The 27,245-nt window shown below is 31.9% G+C and overlaps 1 protein-coding gene across 1 annotated transcript in view; it reads right to left on the bottom strand.

Annotated features, from left to right (window-relative positions):
- The window catches only part of LOC145295820 (uncharacterized), a 33,908-nt gene extending 7,806 nt beyond the window's left edge, over positions 1-26,102 (bottom strand). Inside the window, exons 1-4 of the mRNA XM_080141508.1 lie at positions 25,547-26,102; positions 19,588-19,661; positions 5,809-5,902; positions 2,353-2,468 (exon numbers count right to left, since the gene is read on the bottom strand). Of these exons, the coding sequence (XP_079997634.1) occupies positions 2,353-2,468; positions 5,809-5,902; positions 19,588-19,661; positions 25,547-25,661 (399 nt within the window). The 5' untranslated portion in view covers positions 25,662-26,102. The remainder of the gene's footprint in view (positions 1-2,352; positions 2,469-5,808; positions 5,903-19,587; positions 19,662-25,546) is intronic.
- Between the last annotated feature and the right edge of the window lie 1,143 nt (positions 26,103-27,245).

Raw genomic sequence — 27,245 nt, 5'->3', positions numbered from 1 at the left:
TAAAATTATTATCCTGGTGGGGGGCATAATGTGGTTAAGGTAAGGAGGTTAGGTAGCTCAGATATGATTAGAAGAGGATTGGTTTGGAGTTGAGATTAAGAAGTGAATGCGCTATTTAGGCGCTTTGTGTTAATTAGGGTGTGTATAAGTTAAGTTATGCTGTTGTTAGGCTATGTGGCAAGGAGGAATTTCCTTTTGTGGGGATATTGTCTGAAGATCTCAATTTTAATGTTTATACAGGCTATGGATGGGTCATTGATAACCTGATGAATCCTATATTTTTCGGTTTTGCAAATTGGGCAGGTTTGGGAGGTTGGGTCGTAAGATTTTTTAACATCAATGATCGACCATTCTATTTTATATGAAGTGTTAGATTCCTTAAGCGACCAAATCTTGGTTTCAGGGTATTTGAAAGTCGAGTTGTGTGCATACAGTCTCTGCTTGAAGGTACGCTGAGTCATTCCAATGTAAATTTCTTCTTTACTTGGGTTATTTTCAGGAATGACTTTGGCCTGGTAAACAATAGATTTAATTTTGTAGCCTCCCCACAGAGACAAGTATCTCCTCCCCTGCATGAGCAGTGGGGGTTAGGTGGGTTTATTGGGGTTGGGGGGTTAGATGTCAGGATAAAGCCGACTGAGGGACAGCAGGAGTAGCTAGTTTTGATTGTGTTTCTGTTAAAGATCTTATGGAGTTTGTTGGTGGGTGGAAAATGTTTATCTATTAGAAGGAGAAATTGTCTACCTGTATTGTACTTGATATTAAGGGAGAACGTAGGGGTGAACCAAATTATGTCCCTGGATCTGTTGGGTCTGCGCTGTCTGGTGGGTCGGTATATATGAGATATCTTCCTGGTATCCACTTTCTCGGAGGGCCCTGTTATAATATGGTACAGTTTGCTAAAAAATCTCTCGGATGGATGAAAGGTTAGAGATTCTTCTGCTGATGCTGGGGACAAGGTTCTGGAAAACACGGGGTGGATGGCACGATTGAGTACTTATGTACCTAAGCTGTTCAGTAGGCTTGTGGTAGGGTCTGGTAGAGTTGCTGGACAGGTCCAATGTTACATCTAAAACATCCACACTAGTGAGGTTTGTGTCAATGGAGATATTAAAACCGAATTCTTTAAGGAATGTGGTCATTTGCTTTCTGAAGCTGTCTAGGTTCTGACACGTGTAGTTGCGTGAGAGAAATAAACCAATCCTCTTCTAAATCATATCTCAGCCTTCCTCGCTACCTAACCTCCTTATCGTAACCACATTATGCCCCCCCCCGATAATAAGGATGACCTTTTTATGGAGCTGTTACCCCCCCCCCCGGCCCACGCAATCTTTTCATTTCTCTTACCAGACTTCGTAATTTGACCCCCTTTCTTAACCTTATTTTCAGTACCATTATACCTTAAAATCAATCCATTCCTTCTCCCTCTCCTCCTGGGCTTTTTTTTTTTTTTTTTTTTAGGTTTTTTGCTTCTGTAATTTTCATTATTTATATATGTGGGTCTATTATTATTATTATTATTATTATTATTATTATTATTATTATTATTATTATTTATACGTACGATTATTGTTAATAATGTTGTAATATCTATTGTTATTATTTTAATATTAATAATTATAATATTATTAATTTTACTTGATTTTTATTTTTTTACTTTATTAGCTTTTTTACTTATTTTTTATTTCTTTATTTTTACTTTATTATTTTATCATCCATATTATCGTTTTTATTGTTATTATTTTTATTATTATTATTATTATTATTATTATTATTATTATTATTATTATTGCGATTATTATTAATAGTGATGAATGGATTGGTAATAATATTATTAGTAGTGATGGCATTATTGGAAAATTTTTTGTGAAAGTAGTAGGACTCTCTCACCATAGATATATAGATATATATTTCAATATATTTATATGTGCTGATACTCCTTTATAGTCCTTAAGTGTCATTTACTACTACTATAAGTTATTTAAAAATTACCAAAATCTATTGGCGTCGATTACTTAGTTCTGTTTTTAAAATTTGAAAATGTGTCTTAAATGCTCGTTTAACGTTTTTTTCTCTGTTTATTTTGCATTGTTTCACTTTTTAAATGTTTCTGATGAATTTACGCTGACTCTTTCCAACCTCATATGGTAGATTCATCGCAATGAAACCACTGGTACTACCTTGAAATATGTATATATAGTGTCGTAATAAATATTGTATCTTCAGCACTCACATCCACGAATGAGCTACTTTTCACTATAACGTTCTATTCTGGAGTTAACTACATTTTACGCAGACGAACGTATCTATGTAGTGGTATGTGTATGATATTTTTATGATATGTTTACTCACAAGACAATCACAACCGAGATCCTTGAAAAAGTCGAAAGTGTGTAAGTGATCCAATGACAAGTTCGACCACATTACACTTTCGCCGTCAGCATGTAACATTCCGTTTTGAACCGAACCTGAAAAATAAGTATGGACAAAACTGGCGATTATTAACGAGAAATGATTCCAAATAATTCCAAATAAAAACGGAACCATTTTAGTGTTATGGATATCTTTAATGTGCAGTTTTGGAGTTTGAATTTGATGCTGTTCTCTCTATCTCATCCTAAACATTTGAAACATGTCAGTCATGGAAAGTCTTGTGGTGTGTTCACCCTACGGATAGCAATGAAATTTTTCTCTAATTATACAAACCTGGAGAATATGTCTCTTGGCGTTAGACACAAGCCATGCATAATTGATAGTCGAACTGACTATGAAGAATTAAAAATGCGATTCAGTTGTTTTTTGTTTTTTTTCTGAAGAAATTTTAAATAAAGAATTGGAAATGCAATTCAGTTGTATTATATAAAAAAGAGTTGTCACCTTAAAGTTAGTGCTAAATACGTCTAGCTGTATATCGTGGACTAGCTGTCTCTGGCCGTTTACCGTGGGCTAGCTGTGTCTAGCCGTGTACCCCCACATCTGCTAAGGAGTACCCGACAAAGACGGATATTACCTTCCTGCCCTATTTATGATCATGAGATCAGGGGGGTGGGTGGGGTGTAGAGAAAATTGTAGTGTGCATTGTGCGGTGTACTTTCCAATTTGGTGTCACAACGCGGTGAACTTGGCGATTTTAAAATCAGTCTTTTTCTTTTACTCAAACATTCAACGATTAGATCTCTTAAAAAAGTAATTTATTTTATTATCTTATTTTGGCACTTTGTTAACTTTAATAAAGAAATAAATATAATATTTTTCTCTTTCTCTTTCTCAAAAGAGAAAAGAGTACGACTGTAGAAATGCTAAACCTTTATATTCCTGTTGACTAAAAGTGTAACCGTAAAAAAACTCACACTGAAAACGTACTAAAAAGATGATTTCTTTTCTGGGCGAAAACACTTTTATACACGGCCTGCTATCTTACGTCAGTAGCGTAAGATTGAAAGTTATAAAACCGTATTTAGAAAAACAATTTTAAACGTGGAGGACTTTAAATCTACTATGCTAGAATTGGTTCAATACCAAATACAATAGAAAATAATCGTTAATAAACACTGTGACGATTTCAAACTTTCTGAACTTAGCGAGGATAACTTAAAAAAACTTAATATATGTGCAATTTCTTGCTTCCACGAAAGACGCAGAAATTAGACATAGAATACTAAATTGGAAGGAGAGGCACTACAAAACTTAGTTGAAAACTTTCAAAAACTTATAATATTAAACAAGTTTCTAAAAATATTGAAGACTCAGGGATTGCTCAGATAAGGAAGATACACCAGACATCGTATTAGAACTCCCAAAACCAATTCAAACCAAGAAGAAAGTTTTGTTTGACTCTGATACAAAAAAAAAAAAAAAAAAAAAAAAAATCCCCTCCAATAAAAATCAGGAAAAAATAACGACTAGCCTATTTGTCCGTTGTGGAGCCCTTCATTATTTCTGAGATTGCCTATATTGTTTTAAAATCTGTACTAACTTGTAACAAAGTTGAGCATAACAATTTACATTGCAGAACAAATAAAGGATATAAGACTTGAATTACATATATAATAAAGGAACGAAGATAACCGCGCAAGAATAATAAAGTACGTACAGGTAAGAATCCTGAATACAAATGTCAAATAACAACTAGACTCTGGGGTTGATTTATCTATGATCAACATGAATACATGAAAATGTTGAATAAACTAACTATGCTAAGAACACGCAAAATAACCGAATCGGTGAGTTGAAAAAAATATAATCGAGGGTGAAATTACTACCAACATTACTTTAAAAGCAACTACCAATTCATTTATTTATGGTATAAACTGACTTCTCCAGTGGTAACACGACAGTATTGAAACAAAGAATTAGGCTAGGTTGGGCGGCTTTCCAAAAAACACAGCATCATTCTAAAATCAAAAAGAGCGACGATAACTGTTTAAGTAAAAGTTTATTCATTTTATGTCCCCCCCCGTTTGTTTTATATGACCTTGACTGTATCACATGAACTAAACAACTAGCCAATCGCATTGGGGTGTTTCAAAATCACGTAATGCGTTTCATTACGGGACATCGCTTGATTGAACAAAAAAAAAAAACAACAAGAAAATATCTGTCAAATTACTTCCCTACTCCCACTATTCGATAAAATAAAAAGTAAAACTCTTTAACTTTTCAGCCATGTCATGCGATCAACCACTAGCCTGTTAAAGTTATACGTTGTATGTATGTTAGAAGGCAAAAAAGCAGAGAAAAGCCAAGGAGAAGTTGGAGAGCTAATGTTTTTGAATGAATACCTCTCAATAGTTGGGCGTCCATCAACCAACTTGCCCTGGATCGGAAGGAATGGCGAAAAACAAGTCACGTGAGTTCGCAATCCGAACCAAGCGGCAGATACGACTCATGAATAACCAAAACATTGAAAATACTCGCGCGTTAAGAAACGCAATAATTTATTTGGAACATACCAGATAAAACAGTTCAATATTTAAGATTTAACAATCAACACTTAAACAATATCAACCTAATCTGCTATCAAAGACCAAATCAATGAATAGTTGACGATAAATATTTAATTTCAGCATTAAATTAATTGGAGAGAAATGAAATTCGTATTATTTGGATTCATTGGGTATTGGTCTAATATTGAGTGTTATTTTCACAACGTTTTCGTCGATGTAACCTCCAACCTTCTTCAGATGTATCTTGTCGAACTCGAAAATATTTGTTAAACTCGGAATTTGGCCGGAATTTTCAACAGAACCCTTTATTTACTTAGCATGCTCTTGATCCGTCAACCATCACTAGATAAAGGTCCTAAGTAAGTCGTAGTGGCGAGAGTATTTGGAAAAATCAATTGTAAAAGTAATATTCTCCTGAAGGTTAAAGGTTCAATTCTCAGTGTGGGCGACCGAAAAATACACTTGCGAATTACTTATAACCTCTATCGATTCATGGATGATGGAACCCGAGCACGTTACTCTTATGAAGTAAATACAGGGATCCGTTTGAAATTCTGTCTAATTTCCCGAGCTCGACAGAAACATTCCCGAGTTTGATAAGATACACCTGCAGAAGGTCGGAGGTTATATCGACCGAAACGTTATGAAAATCACACTCAAGATGAGAGCAGTAGTCCGATGAATCCAAATAATACGAATAACCAATCGTCATCTAAAAGAGAGGAATGAAATGCCGTTGAATAAATAGTTCTATACAAATTCCAATATGCATGACTTCGATGGTCAATTCTGATTATTTTAATTAGTTTCAATACAAACTGAATCTTTTTTTTAAGAAAAAAATGCCACCTTAAATATTTACCATAAATAGCGTAGACGACTGAATCGCGGACTGGATATTGCGTTACTAGATTTACAGAGCTCTTATTCATAATCTTTAGCATCGCAGACGTTCCCTGAAAAATAAAAAAAGTATATTGAAGGAGAAAATACATACATCGACCGTATTTGCAAAAGGACCTACATATTTAAACTTAAACATAAAAAATGAAATATTAATAACTTTAAATATCTATGAATATAAATATAAATAAACTTAACTATTAATAAACTTAAATATTAATAGACTTACGTATTACAAACATCAATATTAATAACCTAAAATCTGAATAAACATGAGTATTATTACACGTAATTATTAATAAATCTTAATATTATTAAGCTTCAATATTAATAAGTTTTAATATTAACATTTAACATAACATTTAACAACGCGCATCGTCATTGAATAGTCATACGTTAATGGTCACAGCTGAGCCATTTAAATACTGTCATACGTATATGGCCACAAGAAGGTTACATATTGTGATAGTGTATGTCAACAAGCCACAATTTGGTCTAATACTGTTGTACGTATATGATTACTAGTGAGTTGCATATTGTCATTTGTGTATATGCGACAAGTAAAATGAATACTGTCATACGTGTATGGCCACAAGTGTGTTTAAAACTGTTATACGTGTATAGCTACAGTTGAGTCAATTAAATGTATCACCACAAGTGTTTTGAATATTGTTATACGTGTATGTCCACAAGTGGATTGAATACTGTCATACATGCATGGCCACAACTGGATTTAATGCTGTCATACGTACATGTCCGTAAGTGAGCAAGTTGAATACTGCCAGTCTTGTGTGACGCTATCGATTTAGCAAAGCTCCAGTGTCTCATCGGTGTGGGTAGAACCGTGGAATTCACCCCTATGCCATGTGAAGTGGGACTGGTTCTCGTCAACTAATTGCGATAATTAATAGAAGTATTATAATATTTCTACATGGGCTCTAATTATATTAGTTATTCATGAACCGAGATATATACATTTTATTAACTAGTATATACCGATATATATATATATATATATATATATATATATATATATATATATATATATATATATATATATATATATCCAAAAGCGATTTAGAAGGCTGCCACAATGCGAGGAATGAATTATAGTCGCTGTGGGTAAAAGGAGACGAGAACAAGTGGCGATTTACAAATCAATAAGTATACACACACACACATATATATTTTTTATTTATTTATTTATATATATATATTTATTCAGTTGTAGGGTAAAATCTCTTACTTGTAATTCATGCGACGTATTCCATTATTAATTTCGGAAAAATTTTCCCTTTTCAAATGGTGTGCGTAACAGGTCGATTCAAAGCATGCTGGATGTTGTGTAGCTATGTGAGGCCTCGGAGCAAATGTGAGTAGGGGATTTATGTATGGTATGGTTAGGTAATTAACATGTTTATAAATTTGCTATTTTTATTTGTCTTTATTTTTATTTAATTTATTTATTTTTTTGGGTTTATAACTTGTTTTAGCGTGAGCTTTTTTTTATTGTTCTCTGTTATGTTGTCTTTATCATTATTATTATTATTTATTTATTTTTTTTTTCTGCTGATGTGTAGGTGTCTCTGCTTTTCTGGGTCACTTAAGTCGCTGCTAGGCTGCGTCCGGTCGGCTACTGTAGGGGCGGGCTGTGAAAGAGGAGGAAAGGTCGGGGTCGGCAGCTGGGTGTTTAGGTTAGTGTTGCTGGGGGTAGGAAGATAGGTGAGGGGAAGGGAAGGGGAATAGGGGTGACATTCTTGGGGAGTTGTTAATTTGTTTATGTTCATGAGTGGTAGTAGATTTTTATATTTATTTATTTTTTTATTCTAATTGGTTTGTATTACTTCGGCTAACTTTTAATTTTAGTTGGTTTGTATTAACTTTTGATTTTAGTTGGTTTGTATTACTTCAGTAACTTTCATATTTTAATTAAATTTTTTTTTAAATTAAATATATACTGCTGTTTTATTTTTTAAGTTTCTTTTAGTATATTATTGTTATTTTATTTATTTATTTATTTATTTATTTGTATTATTTATATGGGAGGAGGTTGTGGTAATGTCCTGGAGCTCGGATCTTCATTCATTATATAACTCTACACACGGCTCCCACCCAACAGTTACCATTACAACCATAACCCATTAGAACAGATACACCACTGCACACAGCTAACAGCCCGCCTCACATTCTAAACAGGACATTACCACAACCTCCTCCCATATAAATAATATAAAAAAATAATAATAAATAAATAAATAAAATAGCAATAACATACTAAAACAAACTTAATAAATAAAACAGCAGTATATATTTAAAAAAAAAATATATTTTTTTATTTTTTATTTTTTTATATATATTTATTTATTTATTTTTTTATTTTTTATATATATATATATATTTATTCAGTTGTATGGTAAAATTTCTTACTTGTAATTCATGCGACGTATTCCATTATTAATTTCGGAAAAATTTTCCCTTTTCAAATGGTGTGCGTAACAGGTCGATTCAAAGCATGCTGGATGAAGGGCCGGAAGTTGTGTAGCTATGTGAGGCCTCGGGGCAAATGTGAGTAGGGGATTTATGTATGGTATGATTAGGTAATTAACATGTTTATAAATTTGCTATTTTTATTTGTCTTTATTTTTATTTCATTTATTTATTTATTTTTATTTTTTTGGGTTTATAACTTGTTTTAGCGTGAGCTTTTTTTATTGTTCTCTGTTATGTGTTCTTTATCATTATTATTATTATTTTTTTTTTTCTGCTGATGTGTGGGTGTCTCTGCTTTTCTGGGTCACTTAAGTCGCTGCTGGGCTGCGTCCGGTCGGCTGTGAAAGAGGAGGAGAGGTCGGGGTCGGCAGCTGGGTGTTTAGGTTAGTGTTGCTGGGGGTAGGAAGATAGGTGAGGGGAAGGGAAGGGGAATAGGGGTGACATTCTTGGGGAGTTGTTAATTTGTTTATGTTCATGAGTGGTAGTAGTTTTTTATATTTATTTATTTTTTTATTCTAATTGGTTTGTATTACTTCGGCTAACTTTTAATTTTAGTTGGTTTGTATTAACTTTTGATTTTAGTTGGTTTGTATTACTTCAGTAACTTTCATATTTTAATTAAATTTTTTTTAAATTAAATATATACTGCTGTTTTATTTTTTAAGTTTCTTTTAGTATATTATTGTTATTTTATTTATTTATTTATTTATTTGTATTATTTATATGGGAGGAGGTTGTGGTAATGTCCTGGAGCTCGGATCTTCATTCATTATATAACTCTACACACGGCTCCCACCCAACAGTTACCATTACAACCATAACCCATTAGAACAGATACACCACTGCACACAGCTCACAGCCCGCCTCACATTCTAAACAGGACATTACCACAACCTCCTCCCATATAAATAATATAAAAAAATAATAATAAATAAATAAAATAGCAATAACATACTAAAACAAACTTAATAAATAAAACAGCAGTATATATTTAAAAAAATAAGTAATAATAATAATTAATTAATATTAAAAATTACTGACGTAATACAAACCAACTAAAATCAAAAGTTAATACAAACCAACTAAAACTAAAAGTTAGCTGAAGTAATACAAACCAATTATAAAACAAATAAATATAAAAATCTACTACCACTCATATATATATAACTCTACGTACGGCTCCCACCTAACACTTACCATTACAACCATAACCCATTAGAACAGATACACCACTGCACACAGCTCACAGCCCGCCTCACATTCCAAACAGGACATTACCACAACCTCCTCCCATATAAATAATACAAATAAATAAATAAATAAATAAAATAACAATAATATACTAAAAGAAACTTAATAAATAAAACAGCAGTATATATTTAATTTAAAAAAAAATTAATTAAAATTAAAAGTTACTGAAGTAATACAAACCAACTAAAATCAAAAGTTAATACAAACCAACTAAAATTAAAAGTTAGCCGAAGTAATACAAACCAATTAGAATAAAAAAATAAATAAATATAAAATCTACTACCACTCATGAATATAAACAAATTAACAACTCCCCAAGAATGTCACCCCTATTCCCCTTCCCTTCCTCTCATCTATCTTCCTACCCCCAGCAACACTAACCTAAACACCCAGCTGCCGACCCCGACCTCTCCTCCTCTTTCACAGCCCGCCCCTACAGTAGCCGACCGGACGCAGCCTAGCAGCGACTTAAGTGACCCAGAAAAGCAGAGACACCCACACATCAGCAGAAAAATAAATAAATAAATAATAATAATAATGATAAAGACAACATAACAGAGAACAATAAAAAAAAGCTCACGCTAAAACAAGTTATAAACCCAAAAAAATAAAAAAAATAAATAAATGAAATAAAAATAAAGACAAATAAAAATAGCAAATTTATAAACATGTTAATTACCTAATCATACCATACATAAATCCCCTACTCACATTTGCTCCGAGGCCTCACATAGCTACACAACTTCCGGCCCTTCATCCAGCATGCTTTGAATCGACCTGTTACGCACACCATTTGAAAAGGGAAAATTTTTCCGAAATTAATAATGGAATACGTCGCATGAATTACAAGTAAGACATTTTACCATACAACTGAATAAATATATATATATATAAAAACAAATATATATATATATATATATATATGTACTTATTGATTTGTAAATCGCCACTTATTCTCGTCTCTTCTTACCAACAGCGACTATAATTCATTCCTCGCATTGTTACAGCCTTCTAAATCTCTTTTACATACCTATCCCACACAATGCTTCAAGCAAACTACATAGCAATCCTATATATATATATATATATATATATATATATATATATATATATATATAAAATTAGGATACTTAGCAATCCTATATATATATATATATATATATATATATAAAATTATTTCCACAGCCAAACAACATCGCAGCACACTAGAGCCATGATAGACAACAACCGGAAGTGCAAGACTCGAGTTTCGCCCTTATTTTGGGCTCATCAGTTAGACATATCCGAACTCGGGTTTCGAATCCCGAGTTTGGATATGTCTAACTGATGAGCCCAAATTGAGGGCGAAAGTTGCGTCTCGGACTTTCGGTTTGTTGGCTGTCATGGCTCCTGTATGCTGCGACGTTGTTTGGCTGTGGAAATGATTATATAATCTCACATTCTGAAAATTATACATATATATATATATATATATATATATATATATATATAATTCGTATATGTTCGATTGAACGAAAAAATAGGTGAAAGCAAACAATAGGATTTTTACTAGGGTTAATTCCCGATCGAATCATACCATAAATAAATCCCCTACTCACATTTGCCCCGAGGCCTTACATAGCTACACAACTTCCGGTCCTTCATCCAGCATGCTTTAAATCGACCTGTTACGCACACCATTTGAAAAGGGAAAATTTTTCCGAAATTAATAATGGAATACGTCGCATGAATTACAAGTAAGACATTTTACCATACAACTGAATAAATATAAATATATATATATATAAAAACAAATATATATATATGTATATATATATATATATATATATATATATATATATATATATATGTACTTATTGATTTGTAAATCGCCACTTGTTCTCGTCTCTTCTTACCAACAGTGACTATAATTCATTCCTCGCATTGTGACTGCCTTCTAAATCTCTTTTACATACCTATCCCACACAATGCTTCAAGCAAACTACATAGCAATCATATATATATATATATATATATATATATATATATATATATATATATATATATATATATAAAATTATTTCCACAGCCAAACAACATCACAGCACACAAGAGCCATGATAGACAACAACCGGAAGTGCAAGACTCGAGTTTCGCCCTTATTTTGGGCTCATCAGTTAGACATATCCGAACTCGGGTTTCGAATCCCGAGTTTGGATATGTCTAACTGATGAGCCCAAAATGAGGGCGAAAGTCGCGTCTCGGACTTTCGGTTTGTTGGCTGTCATGGCTCTTGTGTGCTGCGACGTTGTTTGGCTGTGGAAATAATTATATAATCTCACATTCTGAAAATTATATATATATATATATATATATATATATATATATATATATATATATATATATATATAATTCGTATATGTTCGATTGAACGAAAAAATAGGTGAAAGCAAACAATAGGATATTTACTAGGGTTAATTCCCGATCTACTGGAATTACCAATTTTACTTTGGTTCTCAGATTGTTGATAAAAAAGATGTCATTCTGGATGAGTAAAGACAGATAACGTGGATGTCCCCCGGGCGATTACGGGGTCGTGAGAATCACAGTTGTCCTTGAAGCTTAGTTGATATGCAATAAGTCTAGCATCGCCGGTTGACCAATTTCTCCGAGGGGAGATTTGCGTGGTGGGATTTAATTGGTTTACAAGGGGATAGAGTCTCATCAACCTGACCATCGCCTGTTTCCGCGAGTTGGCAATTGAGAGTCTGTCAAGAGTAACACAAGGAACTTTCGCGTAAAGCAGACCTGTCCTAAGGATGCACAATACTTTTGAAGATTCGTGAAGCAGCCTAGAAACTCAAATGACCAAGAAATAAAGGAAAAGTGAAAAAAAAAAATACCAGATAAATCAGAAAAATTAAATTTAATTCCACTCGTTCACAGAAAAACAGAAAATAATGACAGGAAAAGAAAGAAATTCTAGGAGCCTATCTTCGCGTTAATATAAATGAGAAAATGAAAACCCTCTCATCCTGCCTTGGGAAACGAAATTACGACTGTTGTAACTCGTGTAGCTATGTTTACAGAAAAGAGCACATAGGGCCAAACGCGTTGATTATTTTTGTTACGTTAAGTTTTCTCTCTTTGTTTTTTTTGTTTCTTTTGTTATTCGCTTACTGAGAAGACACATTGTTTTGACTTGTTATAATTATACAACCCGTAAAAAAACAAATAAACAAACAAACAAACAAACAACAAAAACCACGTGTGTCGATTTATTGTATTGCTTACTTATTTATCTACTCCAGTTTGGGAACGTTTGCCAACAATACTATTTTCACTTGAGAGCGGGCGTCATATAAACTGGTTGAATGAAGAACTTTTGTTAATGGCACGCCGCTCGGCACAATAAGCGAATCATTCAAAGTTGCCCGCTTGTGAACATCGGATCTATTAAACTTAGCAACGATGGCTTGCTGAGTCATACGTGTATGTCTACAGCCAAGTCAATTAAATACTGTCATACGTGTATTGTTACAAGGTGTTTGAATATTGTCATACGTGTACAGTCACAAGTCCGTTGAATATTATCAAATGTACGCCCTTAGTTGATTGACTACTGTGTATGGTCACAAGTGGGTTGAATATTGCCACACGTGCGTGGCAATAAGTGACTTGAATACTGTCCTATATGTATGGTCATATATGCGGAAGTAGAATACTGTAAATGTGCATATCCAGAAATTGGTTAAATACTGTCATACGTGTATAGTCAAAATTGAATATGAGTGCTTAGAACATGATTCAAACGATAGTTCAAACATATATAAACAAATGCTCAAATTGAAATTTAATGAAGAATTAATATGTTAGAACATAATTAAAAAACTTATATCACAGTAAATTAGGTGATTAAAATAGAATTTCTGAAATAAATAATTATTGTTTTAAATGAAACAACATAGATGTCTCTATAATTTGGATGACTGCCCCCCAACCCCGTCAATGGTTTTAAGCAGTAGTTTTATTCTTAAACACGAAAACATTTTTACTAAAAACAACAAAGTAAATGTGACCTGAGAATATTCGTGGAGCATCAGTAGCAGTGTCAGAAACCAACCTTAAGAATGCGTGAAAAAAATTGAATAATTCGACCTCCTATTTTTACAAGCTTATAACTATTTGGAAAATATAATTCAAAGCCTAATTCTTTTTCAATTAAAGGAGCAAAGACCAAATTAAAAAAAATAACAGGTTTAATAGAAAATTATGCAATATTTCTTTTTTTTTTTTAATCGGTTTTATTTAAAAAAGATTTGAAGAAAATCAACGAAATTTTACTTACTTCGGTTATAAAAAAATCGATATGATTCGAAAAAATCACTTACCTATAAAAATACTATTGAATGTGTAGTTCCATTCTTCATTGTTCAGAATTTATCCATATTTATATTTTAAATTCCATTTTTTTTAAATAAAAGAATTTTTTAAACGACTATTAGAAAAAAGCGCGATAACGCAAGCAATTTTACATCTTCATCGAACTACGAATGGACAGAAGGCAGTAAAAACCACACGTTCGTGTAAGTCTTGTAGCCTTGTGCCTGAAGACATATGTGTTCCCATAATTTAAAAATAGTCAAATTTTACTTATAAGATTTAGCCTTTACAAAAACAAAAACAAAAAAACACTCGAGGAATTTTTTTTTCTTTTCTCAAAGAAATACATAAATGTTTGACTTATTATATTTTCATTCTTCTTTATCGAGTGAAAATGTTTTTAAATATCTAAAAAAGAAAACATTGAATGAAATAGAAAAAAATTGTCGTCATTGTCCATTATTTACTGGAGAATATAAGCAGAGCATAGGCTTCCAATTAAAAAAAATCGCTGTGGTTTTAAGAAAACGGTTTTACACTTTGGACTTTGCAGGTAAATTTCCAAAAACACTTCTTTTTTTGTTTTAATTTACATTATGTTATTTATTGATCTTTTATCTCCAATTTGTGATATATAAAACTTTGGTACATAAATTAAATTTTAATAGACATTTCAAAATGGGTGAGGGTTAATAAAAAACAATGTTTGTCTAAAATATTATATTCAGTTTATTGGAAAGAGCATAAAATTCCACATTGACCCTGAAAATATCGTAAAAATTTAACGCATAGAAACATTTTGATAGATTTTTAAAGCTTAAAAATTGAAAAAGATTAACTCATAAAACTCAATTGATTTCATTACGTAAAAAATGGCTGCATGAAGGTGCATCGGCACTTTGTAAACACTGTTTTTTTTAAATAAAAAATAATATTTCTATTATTTTTTAAACAACTTTAATAGCTTATTTTGGAAGTATATTCTATAAAGAAAATAAATAACCCACTTTTAAAGGAGAAATTACGAGTTTTTTTATATTTTATTCGCAGTTTCGTATTAGGGGTGTCAAAAATTCCTCCCAAATTCTGATACACCTAAAGCATCAGTGAATGAAAATCCCTCGACATTGAAGCAATTTTTATTGTATTAATATCGAGTGGACATGTATTGTAAGCGCATAAATCATGATTTCCTTGTTGTCTTTCTGTTTTATATTCCATTTAGGGTTAGTCGGGGTATGCACGTCAACGAGACACGTGCTATGAGTTAATCAGCAATTTGCAGCAATCTTGGTAATGTCCTTAGCGTGTTTCTTCGAACTCATGTTGCTTTGAACGTTAAGTGTATTTAGAAAAATAAACATTTATATCCATTTTCGTTGATAACGTCTAATACACGACTTGAAATTGTAACATACAAAGTGCCATTCCTCTTGTTAGGTAAATATCGGGCAACGCCGGGTATAAAGCATTTATTCAATTATCCATCTATCTATCTATCTATCTATCTATCTATCTATCTATCTATCTATCTATCTATCTATCTATTTAATTGTCTATCTATCTAGCGGAGTAAATACCAAATTGAATCGTTGGAAACAAGTTTAGAGAGCGTGTAGGGGCAGAAAGGGTCAGAGGGTAATGTTGTGACATGTATCAAACTGGGTGATCGTTGAGTTGCACCAGAAGGTATGCAAACGGAACCAAATCTAACCTGTCAAGTGTCACATATTCCGGTTTCAGAGTTGGTTTTGACACGCCAAAGAGACAAGATGGGTTCAACAGGTCTCCCCATAAGGGAGCGACAGTCTCAAAATGGAGACAGAGAAACTGTAAACTAATATTCACTTCGGTTCTTCTGTGACGAAGTGCCTGGGAGTGAATAATATATATATATATATATATATATATATATATATATATATATATATATATATATATATATATATATATATATATATATATATACACAGCGTCTTATGTTTGTTTTGAAGCGTTTCTTTTAAGCAGAACGTTGTTCCCCTTAAACGTTGGCGAATCCCCAAGGAGGAGCAGCAGAAATAAGTATGTCGTCATGTTCGTATATCCTATGTTCTGACACACGCCCCACAGAAACAAGAGAGTTATTTTTTCCTTAATAAAATTGTTTGTTTGTTTCTATCCATCAAGTCCTTTCTCTTCTCACTTTTTTGTTGCTTTTCTTTGTCTTTATTGGTGATATTTTTATACGTCGAAGTGACCTTCATTTGAAGTGATGATAATAATTTCGACAAAGTAAAGGTATAATGGGTGTAAGACAAACGCAAGTAATTAAAAATAAAACAATGACGAACTTAGACGTAAAAATGATTCTATGACAAATAATTCACGGTGGAAGTTGTTGGTTGCAATATTAGTTTTCTGCGTTACTATATACCTATATGCATTAATTATTTGGGAAAGTTGGATATGTCAGAATTAATCTAAGAAATTATGAAATCGATTCAAGCGGACTGATCATTTATTGAAATGCGCATCAACTATGGGCATAAACACCAACCATATTGGAATTTTATGTTGTCTACTATCAAACGCTGTACAGCCTTAAATACAAACACAACATAAGATTCCAATATGGTTGGTGTTTATGGTTGTGTGTGTGTATGTGTGTAAATTTCCCTCGTCTACTTCCAAACGACGTACAGCCTTAAATTCACACACACACACACACACACACACACACACACACACACACACACACACACACACACACACACACACACACACACACACACACACACACACACACACACACATGAATTGGAAGTCATAATTTTGCAGATTAGAACTTACAATATTCAGTATATTAATAAGGGATACAAACTAAAAGTAATTATTTCCTTATTCCATGGAGTTTCAAAGAATGGGTATTTTCATCGAAGGAAAAACAGTTATAATAACTTATATATAGCTTAGCTATAATTTTGCTGCTTACCACAAAAATTTAAATGGGTATATTTGTTGATGACACCACGCTCAACAGACTCAAGGGAAAAACAAAAAACTAATGTAATGGCTAAAACCTTAGAGGGAGATATCCAGTCTGTAATGGAATGGGACTGTAAATGGATGGTAAAGACTAAGTTTCGTTCCTTTAATCATTACAAGAAACCTACTAAACCACTGATCGTTATGGATAATGATTAGGGCTGTGACAAGAGAATATTCTTTTCATTGTTTGGACTCTCGAGTATATATCCGACACAGTTAGACTCAGTTAATCAACCGAGAAGCACATCACTCTATATAAAAATCATATAAAATATTGACTGATATATATTCGAGAGTCAAAACAATGAAAAGAATATGCTGTTGTCACAGCCCTAATAATGATACATTACTTAAAAGTTCTTCGTTCAAGCTCTTCAGCTTACTATACACAGAAAACATGAATTGGTCAAAACACATTGAGGTCATTGCCAAGGCTGCTGCGAAGAAGGTGGACTCTCTACCATGCTGGACGGTTACTTACACCTGAGGGCATCCTGTACTTCTGCAAGGTCACTATTCGCCAATGCATTGAGTATTGTTGCCACATCTGGGCTGGTGGATCTGCCATTAGTTTCTCCCCCTTATAAAGGATAAAAAAGAATCGCCAACCTAATAGGTCTCGCACTCAAACGCTAACTTCTGTCCCATCCCTGAAATGTGACATCTCTGTGCTTGTTTTTCAAGTATTTCACTGAAATGTGCACTGAACATCTCAAAGCACGTATGCCTCCTCGATGTAAATGCACCTGACTAAGCAAAAAAGCAGCAAAATCCCACCCCTACACAGTAGAAATCCCTAGATATCAGAAAACCATTCTACCGAAATAGTTTTTGTCTTCGAACTGCTAGACTTTGGAACTCCCTCCTGGGTTTCCCCTTCCCTTATGGTACTGATATGCAGAGGTTCAAATGTAATGTGAACAGCTTTCTCGCTGCTCAACTCCCTACATAGTATCCTTGTATATTTGGCCCTAATTTGTAGCCCTTGCGTCAAAGTGGCATTGTGCCTTGATTGGGGTATAATAACAGCAAAAAAAGAAATCTTCAAAGTTTGAGGAAAGTAATGTTCTAACGAATATATAGAATATATAGTGATCCATAAAAAAATATTAAACCTGAATGTTCACACATAGAAATGTATTATGAGGATGACAATATCCAACCAGTAAATGTAGTAGTAAAATATGTGAATTCAATGTTTTCTTTTGTACATGCTCAGCCCTTGAATATCTTAATCGTATATATCTCTAGTTCTTGCGTCAGAAATTTTCTAGTGTGAAAATTAGTCTGTAAAAGGATTAATGGAATTTGTTTAAGGTTGAAAATCTTATATTGGCTTAAATATTCCTGGATAAATGGTATCACAGTGATCTACTTCACCACCAAATGTTGAAGAGTGAATGAAATCGGAAGGATAGTTGTTTGAGGGTTTTGGTCCGGTGTTGATCATAAAATTATTTAGAATAGGTTACTAAGTGGAAGGCGCCCAGCTGATGTGTGTGTGTGTGTGTGTGTTTGGGAAATACGCCTTTTCAATCATATTTAGCCCTTTGTGTTCACCAATCCTTTTAGTTTAGAAGTTCAAGCTTGTTAAATATTACAACAGCGGATATATAAATGAATAAACCATAAAACCACATTTCCCGTTCCAAGGTTTTATTTGATCTCACAATTCCATTCTTTCAGCATATAACATTTTTCGTACATATTCCAGAAATGTTTAGTAACGCGGGAATAATCAATATTTATATGTCAATATTGAATTTTTTCTTGCGTATAATCATAGGAAAAGTCAGAGATATTACTTAGAAAAAAATGGACCATATTTGAAAAATATACTCTATAAGAATTAACATCGTATATTTATTTATGTAGCCATCAAAGTTTTATTATAAGTTTTTTTATAATTCTTCTCTCTCTCTCTCTCTCTCTCTCTCTCTCTCTATATATATATATATATATATATATATATATATATATATATATATATATATATTTTTTTAGACAGAGTACGACAATTTTCGTTTCATTTTAATAAATTTACTGATGAGTATACACAAGAAAGTTTCAATATTGACACAAATAATGATTGTTTCCGTATAAAGAAGAGAACCGTAGCATAAACGAAAATTTTGAGATGCTGAAGGAACTGAATGGTAAGGTTAAATAAAACCTTGAGCTTGTAATATAGCTACATGGTTATTCATATATATATATATATATATATATATATATATATATATATATATATGTGTGTGTGTGTGTGTGTGTGTGTGTGTGTGTGTATTGTCGGGTTAGAACCGAATGGTATTATATATTATTTAACTTTTATTCTTTTAGAAACCATTTAAGATGAGGCTTCATAATTTGTGTATTCATTTTTTTTGCGGACTGTTATTCTCATCTTCATAGTTGTTGTTGTTTCACGTTTCAGACAACTCATCTCCTGACGTTCTTCATCTCAAAATATTTAAAAAATTGAAACGCACATTGATTTTTTTTTAATTCTTTAATTCGAATCTATAATATTCAGCTTTTAAATACTCACATTTCACATATTTATGGCTATTTCGCAAATCGATCACACGTAAGCATATATACTCACCTTGAATATTTTTATGATGTTTATATTGTATATATCCTCGTCGCCATCATATGCAAGGACTCTGGCCTTTATTACTAAAAAATAAATCACTTATTTATTAATACATGCATCTATATAGCAAACAATTTGGATTAAATACGAAAAAATGTTTGGAAAAAATATAAAAAATTGATTAACCACATAAATACAAAAGCAATCAAGTGGAATTCATGTACATGATCGATGCTTTCTTTTTCTTCGGAAAAAAATTTTTCAAATCGGAAAACATTTTCCAAATCGAATTTTGTATGATTTTTTAGGAAGTCATTCTGTATTTTCAATTCTATTTTTATTTTTATTTTACTTTCGATATTTAATTTTTTATTTTTCATCTTTATTATATTATTTTTTATTCTTTATTCCTTTCCTTTCTACCCCTACTTTTTCCATATTCATATTCCTTATTTCTTTTCTTATTCTGCTTCGCTATTATCCAAACCTTTTTCACTTATCTTTAACTATTTTCTGACCAACTCAATATCCTCTTCTTTCGCCTTGGAAATATTTATACTGCCCTAATTTCCCCCTCTTTTCATTACATCATCCCTAAAATATTCCATTTCTAACCTTAAATGTGTATAAAATCGGTGTTATCTTCTTTGCCAACACTCTTGTATAATACCGGTGTTTCTTTACTCTTCTGATGAGAAGCATTTAGCTTTGACGCGCCATGTCCTTTCTCAACATGATCGACATGCTAATGTAATACAGTTCTAACTTTAATCTTTATCTCTCTATCTTTTCTCATATATATATATATATATATATATATATATATATATATATATATATATATATATATGAAAAATTGATTAGAGGTGGAAGGACATGAACGCTGAACGTTTGCCCGATTTATGCACACTTTTTCAAGAGGGATAGTCAATGACCGCCCCTCTTGACAAAGCTCGCATAAATCAGGCGAAACGTTGAGCGTTCAGGTCCTTCCACCTCCAATCTATTCTTCATATCGTCTGATTTCATAGAATTCGCGCATAAGCCTGAGGAATCCTAGAGTGGATGAAACACCGAATATTCAGTGTAGCTTAATCGCCATATATATTTTATAAATTACTATATATATATATATATATATATATATATATATATATATATATATATATATATATGTATATATATATTAGAAATAAATTCAAATCTAAAAGTAAGTTTCCTAGATGTAACTTTTAATTCAATTAAAAGATAATGCAAATCTGATCTACATTCATCTACTTTCTAGCCACCCAACATCTGTAATTAATCATGTTCCTAATCTGTTAGCAAAATAATAAATAATAACTCATCGAAAAAAATATATTTCACTCTCACAACACCTTATACAATAAGGCCCTTAAGGATAATAGCCATATAAACACGTAAATAGAATATATTGAGCTTTTACCAAATGGTTAGGCTCATAAAAATAGTAGAAGAAAAAGTATTTGGTTTACCCCCTTTCAACTTAATTGTTAAAACGAATTTTGGTAAAACGTTCTGAACCTTATTAAGCTACATTTTCGACCAAACACTATCCTCCATAAAATATTCAATAAAAACGGCATTAAAATAAAATATAGTTGTAGCGACAATATAGAAAAAAAAATTAAAATCACAATAGAAATATATTTTATTAGAATTGTTATAATATTAATTCTAGTACTACCACCATCTTTCTACATTTTCTTTTTAGGAACTCCACCTTATCTCTATCATTTTGATATACACCTTTATTATATAACTGGCTCAGATTTCGCATTTTCATTGCACTATTTGATTTACTGCCCCATCGCCTTACCTTTAATAGTCTTTTACTATACAATTTAAAGATTTTTTAAAAATGTATTATCATTACTTCTATCCTTATTATGTTAAAGGTTTAATATATTATCTATATTTTTTACAAATGTATCTTTATTCTATATATATATATTTTTCTTTTACACAGTGGTCACCACTTATCAAGGCCCGGAAGCCACTCAGGGATAAGGGTTATTGCAAGTACATTACGTTAGTGCGGAGATTTGATGAAGTGTTTACTTAAGGTCGCGGTTCATTAGAAATTTGTTAACATTAGACTTGAAGACATCCAAGTTGTAGTCAGGTCGGAAGCAGGCAGACGGAACAGAGTTCCACAGGCGTGCAGTTCTAAGAAAGAAGCTTTGTTCATGGAATCCACGTTTTGATTTAGGCACAGATAAAGAGTGGGGAAAATTTTTCACAGTGGATTCAGCTAGACGGGTGTTTTTCGTGAAAGATTGGCGAGAGGGGACCAGAGATTGGAGTTCAGACGAGCACCTGCCATGGAAATAACGATAAAACAAGGATAGGCTCGCAACGTCTCTTCTGTTGGAGAGAGGTTGCAGGGTAGAGAAAAGGGCACCCCCCACTAAGCCACGAAGTCTATTTTGTACTCTGTCAAGGCAGGATAGGCTGTTTTTAGCAGCTCCTGCCCAGATATGGCAACAGTATTCCATCCTTGGACGTACTTGGCTTTTATATAGATAGAGAATTGCATCAGTAGTGAGATATCTTCTGGAGCGGTAGAAGGATCCCACCATCTTTCCAGCGACCTTGGCAACAGACTTGATGTACGTGTTCCATTTCAGATCAGGAGTAAAGGTCAAACCCAGAAGCTTGTCAAAACACGGGGCCTCTCCCAGACGAGAGCCATCCATCCCAATTGATGCCAGCTGGGGATCAGAGCGTTGATGATGTAAGGATAGGAGTTTGGTTTTGGATGCATTAAAGGTAACCAGCCACGTCTTCCCCCACTGAACCACGCGCTCGAGATCAGAGGAGAGAGAATCAGAGAGAACTTTGTCATTTACAGCCTTTGACGTGTTGCCGTAGATGGTCATATCATATAAATTTGTTATATTTGCTTATCTTTGCAAACCTTTTTATAAATATATATATTTTTAATATTTTTCTATTTTCCTATTTCCCCTTTTTATATCACCTCACAAGTCTGTAGACATATTATAATATTATATCAGTTTTACATTTATATCTCAACCGTAATTTTGAACATTATAAAATATTCCGGTGTCTTTATTTTAGTAGTATATATATATATATATATATATATATATATATATATATATATATATATATATATATATATATTGAATAGTATACCATTATGTCTACATGCATGCATATGTGTATACACGGATATGTATAGGTAGATATGTCTACGTATGTATACGTGTATGAATGTGTTTGTGTATGTATATTTATTTATTTGTTATGTATCTACTTTATAACTATTCACGATTTCTATGTGACCATAATTATTAATTATGTTATAAACAGGGTCATTATTATTATTATTATTATTATTATTATTATTATTATTATTATTATTATTATTATTATTATTATCATTATTATTATTATTATCATTATTATTATTATCATTATTATTACACTAATTTATATTATTCTATTAAATCCCTGTCCATTTGGACTTAATAACATATTTTCTATTCATCCCATTATCCATGAATGCCAGAGAATTTGTAGTTTTAGACAACTGTGAATAACCCTTAATTTATCATTATATTAGTTTTTATTTTAATCCTTAATTTTACTTCCTAATTTTATTTTCATTTTATTTATATTCAAATATCTTTTAATTTTAAATCATAATTTTTAAAATGTTAAATTAGATTAATTATTTTCTCTTATTTTCTTTGATTTATATAAAAAGAAAAAGTAATAAATATTGCAGTGTGTCTTGAGTTATAAATGGCATATCTAGTTTTTAATCAAGTAAAGCCAGACGAATATCATTGAGCCCTAGCCTTCTTAAATGTGGACTACATGTTTATTTGCCTGTCGATTACCATAAGTGACGCTCCATTGACCTAAATTTTACCCATATGAAACCTGACTATATATATATATATAATTGTAATTTAGATATATAATAAGCTCGATAGGTAAATATCCTAGAGCTAATTCAATATTAAGTAATGTGATTGATAATTTAAAATTTAAAAATCAAATTATAATTAAATTAAAAATCTGTTTCATAAGAAGGAACAACAACAAAATCAATTATCTGTACAATCGTTTTGGAAAACGGTGCTTTTTATTGTGGTAGACATCAAGTCACGGACAATAATCATTACATATAGTTTTTTAATAAGCAAGGTCACCTCGTCAGCAAATTTTGAAGGGTTTTTATTAAATTTAAAAGACACCATAAATAAACCTAGCATTAAAAGTAAGGCAGATGTATCTGAAAAAAATTGAAATAAAAGGTCTGGATTTAAAATTGATAAGAAAATTAATATGGGCTAGAGATGGGCTAAGAAAATTAATATGGGCTAGAGATTTTTAATTTAATTATAATTTTATCAATCACATTACTTAATATATATATATATATATATATATATATATATATATATATATATATATATATATATATATATATACTGGATACCTGCCATTGCCCGGTCGTACAATACTTTTAAATATGATATTTTAGTTGATACAGATTACATATGTATTATTATGGCATCAATCTTCTATTGATTATTATATATTACAAGGAATAATTTTCCAGGTGGACAAATTCGATAAAAAAAAAAAAATGATGACGTTGTTCATCAAATTCCGTCTGTGTTTGTTTACAATATCACGTCAGCTGATATTTGGGTTTGACGATGAATGCCCTGAAAAAGTCATTTCTGATTAATATTAGTTTTAATATATGCAAACGAAAACATGATTTGCGGCGATTTTAAATGGTACCTCTTTTTTTATCGTAAATTGAATGCTCTACAACCGAGAAATATCTCCAGATGACAATATAAATGATTTGCTGAGATTTTATTATTTCCTTTGACCGGTGTAATGTAAAATATTCCTCTGTAAAAATTCTTCTAATTTATCTATAAAAGAGAAAGATTATTTTTTAAGATCGGATTTTTTCGATTTTCGAAATTATTTGCTGAAATTTTATTATTTCTATTCGCCGGTGCAACGTAAAATATTTCCCTCTAAAAATTCTTCTTTGTGTATCTATAAGAGAGAAAAGACTATTTTAAAGATATACTTTTTTTTTCGATTTTCGATACTTATCGGATGAATGTCTGTATAAAACATATCTAAGAACACTGCCAGACATAAATTACCTTTGCGTGAAATTTGCAAAAGATAGGCTCAGCCGCTTTAGAAACTATGAGGAAGAAACTCTCACACACATTGACTTGTATATAAGAGTGGATATATATATATATATATATATATATATATATATATATATAATTATAAAACTCAAATGACTTTGTAACGATGTATATAACCCACTTTCCTGTTTACGACATCCGGTATCGCATGCGCTCATGACCTGCGCACTGAAATATTAATGTTAGTATTTCGAAATTATTATTTAACCTTGAAAGAGTGGGGTTTAAAATAACTTAAACGTAATACAGAAATGGACGATGTAAAAAAAGCAGATATATCAAAAATTGAATTTAACTATAATAAGTATTATGGTTTCTGTTCCGTGCACATTTACCTATAAGTATGGCCAACCACTTATAATTCAGTAACTGTAATTTTTTTTCAAAAATAATCAATTATAATAAACTGAACGATTCATAGAAATCTATCTATATTCTTTTTTCATTTTAATATACTTTCATAGAAATGTTTCTGTTATGTCAAAAGACCCCCTATTTTCTTTACGTCACAAATGTTACGCTCATACTTGAATTCCATAGCTAATATAACATACTGACCTAACGGGTCACGGGTAGTCTAGTGTATATATATATATGTATATATATATATATATATATATACAGAGAGAGAGAGAGAGAGAGAGAGAGAGAGAGAGAGAGAGAGAGAGAGAGAAAGAGAGAGAGAGAGAGAGAGAGAGAGAGAGAGATTATTTTTTACTTACCGATGTCGTTGTTGCAATAACGTTTCTCAAAATTCTCTCCTGGACATCTATAACATAAAATTTGCATTACTAATATTACTAATATTAGAAATCCCCCAAACATGTCAGTAAACATTGTGCTTTCGATATATCTTTCTCCTTTCAATAAACGAGCTTATTATTATGTTTTTTTTTTTTTACACGGTGATCACCACTTATCAAGGCCCGGAAGCCACTCAGGGATAAGGGTTATTGCAAGTACATTATGTTTGTGTGGAGATTTGATGAAGTGTTTAATTAAGGGGGCGGTTCATTAGGAATTTGTTAACATTGGACTTGAAGACATCCAAGTTGTAGTCCGGAGGGAAGCAGGCAGACGGAACAGAGTTCCACAGGCGTGCAGTTATTCGAGAAACAAAAATATTAGATATTCTCTTGAAACAGAAACATGGATATCAGAGAGTTCTGTTTGTATTGTGTTAATTAATCGCCCGGTTTTACTCGTGTTAATATGCACAACATTAAAAGAAACGCCAACTCACTTAAAACGTGTCCCGGTTTGAATCACAAAGGCAATGTTGCTTTTCAGATAAATATTAAAGAGAATTGGACGTGAGTAATATTTCAAATTTTAAAATATACTCATATTTATGAATGTCATGATTTTTATTGACGTCTGAAGTCTAATAAATGATTACTATCGACAAATGTCAAGATCCGAATCTATTTATGTATAAAATAGTAAGTTCTGTCCGCTATATAAAAAAGAGAGCAGTTTGATCTCCATAAAAACTCATAGAAACGTTTATGCATTTCTTAAAAGTCGAAATGAAGAGCTTTTTAAACTCCTTGTTCCATCAAAAATGACTTACATCTTAGAATTACTATAAAATATTGAACAACGTTTTTCTATATTTATTATTTTTTTGCGGACTGTTATCCTCATCATCATAGTTATTGTTGTTTCGCCACGTTTCCGCAAACTCAGCCCCTGTCCTTCTTCAGGTGATTAACCGCGACATGATAAGAATGGCGCAGCTGATAGAGGTGGTAAGCCTTACCACCTCTATCAGCTGGTAAGGTTCCAGATGAGCATTGTCTGAAGATATCGGTTTCAATTCTACTCAAAGGAGACCAGAAGATTTGCTGGCCAAAACGTAGTGAGACAACAACAACTTTTGAAGATAGTAATTACTAGGGATACACTTAAAAGACTCAGCATTCCTATCCCGTCGCTGTTAATCACCTGAATAAGGTTAGAGAATGAGTTGACCGAAACGTGGTGAAACAATCAAAACTATGAAGATGAGGACAACACTCCACAAAAAGAATGAATACACAAATTATGAAGTCTCATCTCAAAGGATTCCCAAAATAAATAAAATAAAAATATAAATAATAAAATAATAACATTTTTCTATTTAAGCACCTATATATTTTATTATTAAATTTACTCGTCCTACTGTTATTCTCTTGAATGGTATTGGTACAATAGGTTGAACTCGAATATTTTTACATCAGAACTTTCGAATCTATACAGAATTTGGAATCGGCTAAGCTGGCGACTGTTAGAGGTTACATCGGCTGAAACGTTGTAAGGAAATCATCCAAAAATGAGAATAGTAGTGCGAATAATCGCACTAATTAAATCAACTAATTGCTTAGATAAACATGCATATATTGCATGTAACAAAATAATGCTTGGTGTCAAAAATACTAC

Source organism: Euprymna scolopes, chromosome 16 (genome assembly GCF_053919585.1).
Source record: "Euprymna scolopes isolate OS-2025 chromosome 16, ASM5391958v1, whole genome shotgun sequence".
Lineage (NCBI taxonomy): Eukaryota > Metazoa > Mollusca > Cephalopoda > Sepiida > Sepiolidae > Euprymna > Euprymna scolopes.
The sequence above is the reverse complement of the archived record's forward strand: the minus strand, read 5'-3'. Positions and strand labels throughout refer to the sequence as shown.